Source organism: Dipodomys ordii, unplaced genomic scaffold, assembly GCF_000151885.1.
Source record: "Dipodomys ordii isolate 6190 unplaced genomic scaffold, Dord_2.0 Scaffold15, whole genome shotgun sequence".
Classification (NCBI taxonomy): Eukaryota; Metazoa; Chordata; class Mammalia; order Rodentia; family Heteromyidae; genus Dipodomys; species Dipodomys ordii.
In genome coordinates this window covers 1,631,695-1,643,252 of record NW_012267231.1, presented here as the reverse complement: position 1 = coordinate 1,643,252, position 11,558 = coordinate 1,631,695, and the positions used below count along the sequence as shown (strand labels likewise).

Below are 11,558 nucleotides of genomic sequence, written 5' to 3'. Positions count from 1 at the left end.
GTGAAAACAAGGTGGTGGCCACTCCTCCCCACGGGCTATGCCCACAGCCAGACGTCCGCCATGACCAACACCTCTCCAAGACTTCCCTTTGGAATAGGGACACAGCACATGATTTGTAATGAATTTAAGTTTATTGGCCTCAAATATACATCAGTAAAAATGTCAATGTTAGTTTAACTTTTGGGTTTTAGAAGAGAACACTGAACCAAAACATCAGAAAAACTGGAGGCTCAGTAGCATGATTTACCTAGTTTTCTTTTCTTTTTTCTTTTTTGTCGGTCATGGGGCCTGAACTCCGGGTCTAGGCGCTGTCCCTCAGCCATTCAGCTCAAGGCTAGCACTCTACCACATGAGCCACAGTGCCACTTCCGGCTTTTTCTGCTTATGTGGTGCTGAGGAATCGAATCCAGGGCCTCATGCATCAAAGCAAGCATTCTACCTCTGAGCCACCTTCCCAGCCCCTACCTAATTTTCTTGGATGTACAGGTTAAAAAAAAAAATGTGGCTTTTTATCCAAGAACAAAAGCTTCTAAATTCAATATTTAGAAATGATTTTGCTTAACAAACAAGGCACAACTGTGGGCAACCAGACGGAAGTAGGAAGAAGTTTTGATTTTTTCTGGGTTGACTGAGCTTCTTCAAGGATTCTCTCTGCAATCCTGAAGGTAAAAAATCCTAGAATTCAGATATACAGATAAACCATTTAAAAATAATCCTTTTTCTCAGTATTTGAAAGGCTTTTGAAGCATTATTTAAATCTTGAGATACCTATCACTCACATTTTAAGAAATAAGTCTATGCTTTAATAAGGCACTCTTGACAAAAGGTTTGAAACAACTCCGTTCTATTTCTGGACAGCTCCTTGCTGTGGGGAGGGGGCTGTCTGGGAGCTCACCCCGTGCACCCCTTTCTACTAGTGAGGGCATCAGGCCAATAGCCCCACCCACGGCTGGCAGTGAAGGGAGAACCAGTATTTCTTCTCTGAACAGAGTGGTGACGTCGTGCACGAGCTTCTGCCCCCAGAAGAGACAGAGGAAAAAGAATGGGAGAAAAATGAGAGCCTCATGGCTGCAATGACACCAGTACCTGCTGATAGCGATGGTTTGTTTCCTTGTGTTTCAGGGTTGTTACTGGTACTGATCGCGCCCACCTGTGAATAATGAGGCTCTCCACGTTATTGCTAAGACAGAGTTCGCAGTGCAGCGATGGAGAGGTAGAGTTCTCTCTCTCTGCCCGCAGTGATGGAGGAAGACAAGGAAGCAGAAGTAACAGTTCACTAGAAGAGGGTGACTGGTCCTGTCTGGATGAAAGGAGTTACAAACGGGGCACGGGGAGCCTATCAGATTGGGGCACCCTGGTGGGCTAGGTCTTTGCTTCCGAGGAGTAGAGGCATCCCAGAAAGGCAGCGGCGAAGTTCTCTTTCCTTCATGCTCCTGGGCCGGCGGCAAACGGCCATTACTTCCCATAGAACTTCTTGTTGAGAAGGAAGATGAGAAGGTTGACATTCACTTTAGCTTTATCAAACAACTTCATGACCGCAACACCTTCGTACTGCAGCTGCAGCAGGTCCTGTGCAGAAACGACAGCACTGTTACTGTCCGGCTTGGGGAGGAAGGAAGGGAGCGGTGCAGCGGGGGAGCAGCGCCTCTTGCACCCCAGGGAAGCGAGGCCGGCGGAGGAGCCAACACAGGGCGGAGGAGCCAACACAGGGCGCGCTGCCCGCTGGCGGGGCGGGACCCGCCGGTTAACTTGGCATCGGGGACTCATTTTATTTGTATTCAAACACATCAAAGATGGAAAGCAAAAGCAAGTATGTTCAGTTAGAACACACTTAGGGTTCACACCCATAATGACAGAGGCTGGGAAGATGGCTGCCTGAGGCCAGCGCGGGCACATGTGCAGGACTATTTCTCCACCAGAAGTGGGCAGGGCACAGGGCATCTCAGCTAGAGAGTGCTCAGAATAACGGAGTTTTAGACGCCTAACACAGTCGGATTCCAGTCCAGGTACATGCAACAAAAGAGACCCCCACCTTAAAAATAATCACAGCAAAATGACTGGGGGTGTGATTCAAAGGTAGAGTGTGTACGTAGCAAACATGAAACTGAGTTCAAGTACCCGACCAGCCCAACGGTATACAACCCACTCCCACATTTTGTCTTTCTGTTCTTTTTTGGTACTGGGGATCGAACCCAGGACACAGCCCCCGCGAGACAAGCGCTTTGCCACTGAGCCTGCATCCCAGCCCTCACCCCGCATTTGTTCCTACAAATACCCACATAAATGACAGGAGCAATGGTGATGGTCCCCATTTTGGCTAGCACCCGTGGAAAAGCAAGCAACATTGCTATTCCTGACCTCGCAGACCAGTGCTGGCCGTGCAGCTCCGCTCCCTTCCCTGCTACATCGCTTGCAGCTTCTCACCGAGGTGCTCTGGGGCCGGACCCCGGGAGACACACACTCTACCACTGGGCTTCGCGCAGCCTACTAAATTCTACTCCGTGTGACAAAGCTTTACTGCGTTGAAGGTAAAGGAAAAGGAAGGACTAAATGTTTACCAGATGCCTACTGTGGGCTTCGGACTGAGTTGTGTCTGCGTGTCTGCCAGTCTGTCTGTCTGCCTGCCTTCTTTCTTTTTTTTTTGTTGGTTGTGGGGCCTGAACTCTGGGCCTGGGTGCTGTCCCTCAGTTCTTCAGCTCAAGGTTAATGCACTCCACCACTTGAGCCATGGTGGCACTTCTGGCTTTTTCTGCTTGTGTGGTACTGAGGAATTGAATCCAGGGCCTTGTGCATGTGAGGCAAGCACTCTACCACGGAGCCACCTTCCCAGCCTGAGTCGTGTCTTTCTAAGAGTCCAGAACACCTCCAGCTTCACAGATGAGCTCCCAAGGCTGGGTGTGAAGCGGGAGGCCTGACCACAGAGCCTGCACTGTGTGCAGTGGGTGCCAAGGGGAGCCGGACCCCTGGGGATGGAGCCTGTGGCAAAAATCTAATCAGGCCTAGAAAGTGGTTCAGACTCAAAGCGCCTAGATGTCGCTTATGAATCCTCTCAATGTGCTGACACTCTTTAATGTTTAAAACTTAGATATTTAAAAATGAAAACTAAGGCTGATTATGTTACAAAAAAAAATCACTGCAAAGTTCTTTTTCAAGCGGAGTTCCATTTACGAAGATACAATTTACACACACACTGTTGCAAACACTGCTAACCACGGAAGTACCTGTGTCAAATCGAAATGAGAAGGAAAGAGATTTGAAGCCACTGAGCTTTGACAACTTCCAGTGGTCAAGTCCAGTCCAAGGCACTGGCTGGGCTGGACGGCTGTCCCCTGGGGCTGTGAGCCTGGGACTGCCCCCCACAGCTTTGCTCTACTCATGCAAACCCACCTGATAATGCAACATAAACGTCTCCATCTGCACGCCCATGAATTTGGCTTTCACCTCAAAGTCTCCAACTTCTTCGGTTGGACTGATTTCAAAGATAACATTTTTAAACCTGTTGAAACAGAACGTGATTTCTTCTCATGGAACAGGTCTAGTAGGAATCAGGTCTTGAGGGGGACTGGGGCGGGTGAAGCAGGTACCCCTGCCCCCACGCACACGCCACTGCGGAATGGCACACATTGTGGCCTGGCCTTTCTCCTGCACTGATGAATGGTCACGATAAAGGGAAATGGAGGCCGGGCACTGATGGCTCACGCCTGTCATCCTAGCTACTCAGGAGGTTGAGATCTGAGGATCATGGTTCAAAGCCAGCCCGAGCAAGAAAGTCCATGAGATATCATCTCCAATAAACCACCAAAAAAGCCAGACATAGAGCTATTATAGCCCAAGTGGTAGAGTGCCAGCTTTAAGCAAAAAAAAAAAAAAAGCTCAGGCCAAGTTCAAGCCCCATGACTGATGGAAAAAATAAAAAGGGAAATGGAGGAAAGTGGCTGGGAGGAGAGAGAAGGGAGTGTGTGCGCTGTGCTTGCTCATTTGTGGACTGGGAGGGTGAGAAGGAAAACCAAGGGGGCCGGGGAAAGAGAGCAAGAGGAGGAGGCTTCCGGCACAGGGGTGCCATGTGGCTGAGTGTCCTGGCAGCTGCTGCCACCGCCACTGTCCCAAGGTGTTACGTGCCGGGAAATCTCACAGTACTAGCAACAAAGTGGGAGTTTGCTGTGCCCCAGGTGAACAAAGTACACCCCAAGATGGCTTATTATGAACTGCTGAGAACCAAGGCTGTGCAGGAGGTTGCTGAGAAATGAAAGCTCACAGAACTCATGCAGTCAAGTGTGCATGTTACTGAAATGAGACCAATTCCTAAGTCACTTCCTACAGACAGCTTTATGTAGTAATTGATTTTAGTGGATTTGGTTGCTTATCTGGTTTCTAGGCTCACAGCAGCAAATTAGAAAAGGAGCAAAAAGAGCTGAGCACTTGAATAACAGTGGAAAATAATGATAAAAAAGAAATAGACCACACAATGGCTGAGAGCTGAAATCCTGGCTACTCAGGAGGTAGAGGTAGGAGGCTCATATAGTCCAAATTTGGCCTACACAAAAACTAGTGACCCTACCTGAAAAAATAACTAACACAAAAAAGGCTAGGAGTGTAGCTCAAGTATAGAGTACCTGCCTAGCAAGCAGAGGCCTTGAATTCAAACCCCATGGCCAGGAAAAACAAAAACAAAAACAAACAGAAAAAGGAATAACTATTATGAAACAGATCAGAACAAATGTACCAAGTGCTCAACTAAAGAAACTTATAACAGCAAAGTATAGAAACAGAGACTAAGCTCCCCAGTTGAAAAACTGACCAGAGAAAATATAGCTAAGCCATATTTAAAGCAGAAATATAAAACTTAAAAAAAAAAACAAAAAACAAAAAACACCAAACCCACTACAATGCTTTTTCAACAAGAAACCTAAGAGATGCAAACTTTGAGAAGATACTTTAACATCATAAATGACTCAATGGTTGTGAGGGAGTGCAGACACTTTTGGACAGATGGCAGATGTCTTGGTAGCAGTGGACACAGGAAGGCAGCGCCGGGCCGGGGCTTTAGGCTTCACCATGTTCTCTAAGTACAGTGACCAGCACGCATTTAGAATCAGAAAAAACGTAAGTTTCTTCTTAAACAGAAACAAGAAGAGACCCGTGGGCACCTGGAAGCCACGGCTAGCTGCAGGAAGGTCCAGCCAGTGCGTGCTGAGGCTGCTGGACCAACGACCTGCAGGAAGGCAGGTCAGATGAGTGTGCATACGTGACACAAGCTGCTCTTCCCAGAGAGAAAAAGAGTGAGGCCTGGCACTAGTTGCATGTGGAATCATGTAGCTATCTTGTACTGTTACCTACTCTGGGGTGAGGCTGGAGAAACAGAAGGAATGACTTCCTGCTCTTAAGAGGAAAAATTAAGATGAGTAACACACAAACGGGAGTGAAAAACAGGCGTGAACATGGGCACAGACTAAGAAAAAAAAATCTGCTCTCTGTGCGTGAAGCTTAAATCTGTACAGGAAAATTTATAAATAACCTATAGTATATCTAAAATAGCCAGGAAAGAGAAATAAAGACAAGAAGAGAAAAAGATGCGATGAATGCACACTTCAATCCAGCTTGACAAATAAAGCAAGCAAGGTCGGAACTCACTGGTTGACTTGCAGGTCCTCAATCTCCAGGAGAACTCCCTTTTCATGCAGCCTGGCCGCTGTGTATTTCAGTGAGATCTTCTTGCTTTTCTTGCCTTTCATTTCTCTAGGCTTTTTGGAGACCCTGTTTGTAACACAAAAATAAATAAATAAAATCCAATACTGAGCCAGGCGCTGGTGGCTCATGCCTGTAATCCTAGCTACTCAAGAGGTTGAGATCTGAGGATCGTGGTTCAAAGCCAGCCTAGGCAGGAAAGACCGTGAGACTCCTATCTCCAATAAACCACCAGAAAACCAGAAGTGACACTGTAGCTCAAGTGGTAGAGCGCTCGTCTTGAGCTGAAGGGCTGAGGGACAGCGCCCAGGCCCAGAGTTCAAGCCCCACGACCGACAAAAAAAAAATCTAATACTGTGTAATATTCCCTAAAATATGTTGAAGCACCTGGAGGCCTGTGACCAGTAATCTTCTACTCTCGTGAGTTTCTCAGGCCAAGAAGATATATGTTGGGACAAGGGAAGTTTAGAAACAGGTGTTCTTGATCCCGCCCACCCAGCCCATGCACTTTCGGTAAGTGACTAGATGCTATGGGTCTATCTTTGAAAACCAAGGACATGAGGGCAGGAGGATCACCCTAAACGTTAGTAGTGTAGCATCTCCAGAGCAGCAAACCAATGTGACAAAGCAGGGCTTCTGCTCCGAGGACTTGGCCCAGCACCTGCTAGTGCTTTACTCTATCCTTGGAGAGGAGGGCCTCTGCCAGCAGGGAGAAAACAGTACTAAGTCCCAGGAGGAGCCAAGAACTCTCGGAGCCCCTTAGCAGTGCAGGGGAAGGTGCCTCACAGGAAGTTAAGCCAGGTCAGCAATCTCCACCTCCCCACACTCCTGTAAGAAGACCAGAGCTGGGAGCCTGCAATCTGCAACCCCGGAGGTTCAGGAACACAATTCTGTGTAATATTCCCTCAAGTCTGTGGAAGCACCTGGAGGCCTGCGACCAGTGATCTTCCACGCATGACTCTTCCTTTCTCATGCCAAGAAGATACTTTGGGACAAGGGAAATTAGAAACAGGCATTCTTGATCCCTCCTACCCCGCCTCACGCACACCAGACACCAGTGAACGGAACTAGGAATTTATACAAACAATGAGAGCCATCATAACCCATACAATGAAGAGATCCAGGACGTTTTAGGTAAAAATTTGCAGTGTCACATTAGGTGGTGCCTCTACCTCTTTTTCCCAAACCAAGTTCTCTCTCTCTCTTTTTTTAAATTTATTTTTAATTAAAAAAAATTTTTTTTCTCGGTCGTGGGGCTTGAACTCTGGGCCTGGGTGCTGTCCCTGTGCTCTTCAGCTCAAGGTGAGCACTCTACCGCTTGAGCCACAGCACCACTTCCTCTCTCTTTTTTTAAACCAGTCCTGGCGGCCGGGGAGAGGCTTTTTCTGAGTAGTTTATTGGAGATAAGAGTCTCACAGACTTTTCTTCCCAGGCTGGCTTTGAATCTTGATCCTCGGATTTCAACCTCCAGAGTAGCTAGCCTGCCTCCCACCCTAATTCTTTCCCCTGATAATTTTCGAAAAGAAAATGACACTCACTTGCCCTTGCTGGCTAAGTTATCCAAGCAGGTTTTGATGTAGCTTTTGTAGTAGTCCACCTGCTCGCCATAGAAGGTGGCCTTTGAGTTCAGAGCAGTGTAGGTTTGTTGCAATTTCACTAGCTCGGCCTTCCTCCTCTGCCGGTATCTCCGTTGATTGCGAATATCCTGAGACACAGTGATCAGAATTAGGAAAATAACAGGTAGCATGTACGTCTCCAATCATTGTTGTTTTCCCATCACTAAAACCTCTTGATGCATGGCTCTGCCTCAACAACGCATTCTTTTAGCAAGAGTGATTTAGTGGGATGTGGAGCAGGGAAGAAAAGACTCAAAATGGCAGGTCACATCTGTGGACTATCCATTCTTTTTGGTCGGTCATGGGGCTTGAACTCTGGGCCTTGGCACTGTCCCTGAACTCTTCAGCTCAAGGTTACTGCTCTACCACTTGAGCCACAGAGCCACTTCTGGTTTTCTGGTGTTTAACTGGAGATAAAGACTTTCACAGACTTTCCTGCCTGGGCTGGTTTTTGACCGAGATCCTCGGATCTCAGCCTCTTGAGTAGCTAGGATTACAGGCGTGAGCCACCTGCACCTGGATGGAGTATCCATTCTTACCAGCAATGGTGTGTACTCACAAATTCAAGGAAATTAAGATATTCTATCTGTATCTTTCTAACAACAGAAGTTTCATGTCAGGCTTCCACATTTATCGAATGGACTTGTAAAGGACTTGTAAGGACTTGTAAGGACTCAAGTGTGCTGTCCAAGGAAGAAGATAAAGAGTAATAATATGTCAACTCCTGGCTTGCTGGGTGTGCAAGGCTTATCAAGTAGGATGACAGAGAATACCCATGCGAGACATGGTGGTACACGCCAATAAATGCCAGCACTTGGGAGGCTGAAAAGTGTGAGTTTGAGGCCAGTCTGGACTACTACATAGCAAAGTGAAGGCCATTCTGTGCTACAAGGTAAATGCCTATTTAAAAATCACAACAAAGCAAAAATTAAAACAAGAGCATTAGGCTGGGAATGTGGCTTAGTGGTAGAGTGCTTGCTTAGCATGCATGAGGCCCTGGGTTCCATTCCTTGGTACCACATAAACAAAAAATAAATAAATAATTAATTTAAAAACAAAAAGCAGGGGCTAGAAATGTGGCTCAGTGGTAGAGTGCTTGCCTAGCATACATGAAGCTCTGGGTTTGATTCCTCAGTATCACATACACAGAAAAAGCCAGAAGTGGTGCTGTGGCTCAAGTGGTAAGAGTGCTAGCCTTGAGCAAAGGAAGCTCAGGGACAGTGCCAAGGCCCCGAGTTCAAGGCTCAGGATTGGCAAAAAAACCAAACCAAACCAACAACAACAACAAAAACCTCCAAAAACACCCCAAAAAACAAAAACAAGAGCACTTCAGAAGTGGAGCTGTGGCTCAAGTGGTAGAGTGCTGCCCTTGAACTAAAAAGCTAGGGCAGAACACATGAGGGCCTGAGTTTAAGCCCCAGTACCAGCACACACAAAAGCCAAAAAACGTTGAGCACCTCACTTGCGATGAACACACAAATTAAGTTGATTAGTCTGTGATATATATCATATTACACATACTTAAAAAACCCAAAGAGTTCTTCAAGGCCAAAGAAAAATTTAGACTAGGAAGTTCTAGAATGTTCTCCTATTAACTTAGGCCATGGGATCAAGGTTCTGGTGGTGGGGAGTCAGACACTAATCTGCCCACAAGCCTAAGCTGAGTTCTCATCTGGTAGCTCTGTCTCTAGGAGCCTCGGACGCTCTGAAAAGGCTGGGCATGGCTATTCCATGCAGGGCTCCTGTCCGCAGTACCCTGGCAATGTCGTTGATGAGCTCCTGGTATTTGTTTTTTGGGTCCACGGTCCCAAGCTCTGTCAGCTTCTTCAGACCCGTCTGGATCTTTTCCTTCTTCTCCTGGAGACTGAGGTTGCTGTCTTCCTTCACAGAGCGGGACTTTTTCATCTTGTCGGGAGTTTTGGCATCGCGGATGGCGCGTCTTTGCATGGCCCTCTGGTGCTCGGCTTCCTAGTAGAGAAAAAGTGCTTGGGAAAGTCACGACACCAATCCTAGGAAGTAATAGCAGATCTGCTGCCATCTGAATCCACCCATCTCCCAAATCCTGTTCTAGAAATAGAGGGAACAAATTGCACAATGCCCAGGAAGATCTCTACCCATCCAGCCACAAAAACACTTTTCTCTGGGTTTCTTGGACTTTAGGTACAATAAAACCCTGGACTATAGGTACAATGAGAGACTGGACTCTGTCTATAAATCCCTCATTTTTCGGGCTGGGAAGGTGGCTCAGTGATAGAACGCTTGCCTCACATGCATGAGGGCCTGGGTTCCATTCCTCAGCAACACATTAACAAAAAAAAGCCAGAAGTGGTGCTGTGGCTCGAGTGGTAGCCTTGAGCTGAAGAGCTGGGGGATAGCGCCCAGACCCAGAGTTCAGGCCCCACAATTGACCAAAAAAAAAAAAAAAAGCCCTCATTTTTCCACGTCTCATTTGGCACGTGGAGACGTCATGGTGTATAAATGTTCTAGAACACTGATGCATTCATCCCACTGAGGTCTCAGCCTCAGCCTTGAGGTGCACAAACACTCTGCCCTGGCAGGCGCATGTACCTCGGGAGAGAGAAGCGAAACCCTAAACCCACCTGTTCACTGGTGGCTGGTGTTTCTAGGATCTCAGACAAGGTGTCTCCTGGCTGGAACCGGATGACATCCACGATTAAACGTTTTGTGCTGCAATGAGAGGCAGGTGCACCTCGCGTCAGCGCGTGCGCGCTCCACAGCCAAGCGCTGTCTCACAGGGCTGGCGGGCAGCCCGAGCCAGAGCCGTGCCACTTGCGACTCCTGTGCCACGGACGACATGTGGGCGACCATCCTAAACATGGATCTAACAGCCTGTGTGCCACTTCCTGAATCCATCCAGCTCCCAAACCCCAGGCCAGGCACGGCCTTGGGGATCCCTCAGCAAAGCTCCCCTCGCCTCCCTGTCTACACCTACTTCAGTAAGATGGCGCGGGCATCCATTTCCACATTCCCATCTCCGGGCACGTCGAACTTGTTGGTCAGGGTGAGAGACACTTCTGTCTTGGCCAGCGCCTCCTTACTTGGGTCATTTAGGCTGCCGCAGCTCTCCCCTGTAGGGTGGCGGGGTGGGGAGGAGGTGAAAGTAGCCCAAATAAGGTGGGTGCAAGTCTAAGATGCCACCTGACTCAGACAGGTCCAGGGTGGCAAGGGCTCCCAGTGAAGAGAAGAGGCAGTGTGCCATGGTGGAGGCAAAGGAGCAGCGCAAGGCCTGGCCGCCGCGTCTGACAGGTCGCTGGGCAGCGGCCCGCCCCTCCCGCTGCCCCTCCCGCACTTAGCATCCTCATCACGCAGCTTTTGCGCTTTGGGTTTCAAACCGTCCATCCCTCCTTTCATTAGACTCTGGCCTTTTAGAGACCCCAAATCTGGTGAGGGCAAAAGCAGAGGAGAGACCTCCCCTTCTCCTGCCTGCTCCTGTCCTGGCCAGCAGCAGGGAAGAGCCTTACCCAGCAGGGACTCCATGGTGGGCACCTCGCCGAGGTCATCTAGGAGCTCGTGGATCGGGTCGTTGTGCTCGGGGGCAATGGCGTCCTGGTGGTCCAGCAGGAGCTGAAAGAGCCAGCAGCGCCCCATTGCAACACAACATCCGCCAGCAGAGAAGCGACGCGCCCACCCTCCGACACAAACACCCTCAACCACACACCGAGGGATCCAGCAGCTCCGGGGCTCTGGAGGCTGTGGAGTATGTCATGATGCACCAAGAAGAAATACTGGTGCTCGGGGGCTGGGGATGTGGCTCAGTGGTAGAGAGCTCGCCTAGCATGCATGAAGCCCTGGGTTGGATTCCTCAGTAAAATATACACAAAAGAAGCCAGAAGTGGTGCTGTGGATCAAGTGGTAGAGTGCTAGCCTTGAGCAAAAGAAGCTCAGGGACAGTGCCCAGGCCCGGAGTTCAAGCCCTAGGACAGGAAAAAAGAAAAAGAAAGAACGAAAGAGAGGGAGAGAAGGAGAGAGGGAGGGAAGGAGGGAGGGAACGAGGGAGGGAGGGAGCGAGGGAGGGAGGGAGGGAGGGAGGAAGGAAAGAAGGAAGGAAGGAAGGAAGGAAATACTGGTGGGGTTGGAAAGTAGAGTGCCTTGCATGCATGAGGACCTGGGTTCGATTCCTCAGTACCACATAAGCAGAAAAAGCCAGAAGTGGTTCTGTGGCTGAAGTAGTAAAGTGCTAGCCTTGAGCTGAAGGACAGTGCCCAGACCCAGAGTTCCAGCCCCACGACCAACAAA

At 48.8% G+C, this 11,558-nt stretch overlaps 1 protein-coding gene across 1 annotated transcript in view; it reads right to left on the bottom strand.

The window, feature by feature from the left end:
• Positions 1 to 433: 433 nt before the first annotated feature.
• Iqgap1 (IQ motif containing GTPase activating protein 1) overlaps positions 434 to 11,558 on the bottom strand; it is a 73,627-nt gene continuing 62,502 nt past the window's right edge. The window contains exons 31-38 of the mRNA XM_013012080.1: positions 10,784 to 10,886; positions 10,255 to 10,390; positions 9,902 to 9,989; positions 9,057 to 9,269; positions 7,224 to 7,390; positions 5,632 to 5,754; positions 3,388 to 3,496; positions 434 to 1,569 (exon numbers count right to left, since the gene is read on the bottom strand). Coding sequence (XP_012867534.1) covers positions 1,456 to 1,569; positions 3,388 to 3,496; positions 5,632 to 5,754; positions 7,224 to 7,390; positions 9,057 to 9,269; positions 9,902 to 9,989; positions 10,255 to 10,390; positions 10,784 to 10,886 — 1,053 coding nt within the window. The 3' untranslated portion in view covers positions 434 to 1,455. The remainder of the gene's footprint in view (positions 1,570 to 3,387; positions 3,497 to 5,631; positions 5,755 to 7,223; positions 7,391 to 9,056; positions 9,270 to 9,901; positions 9,990 to 10,254; positions 10,391 to 10,783; positions 10,887 to 11,558) is intronic.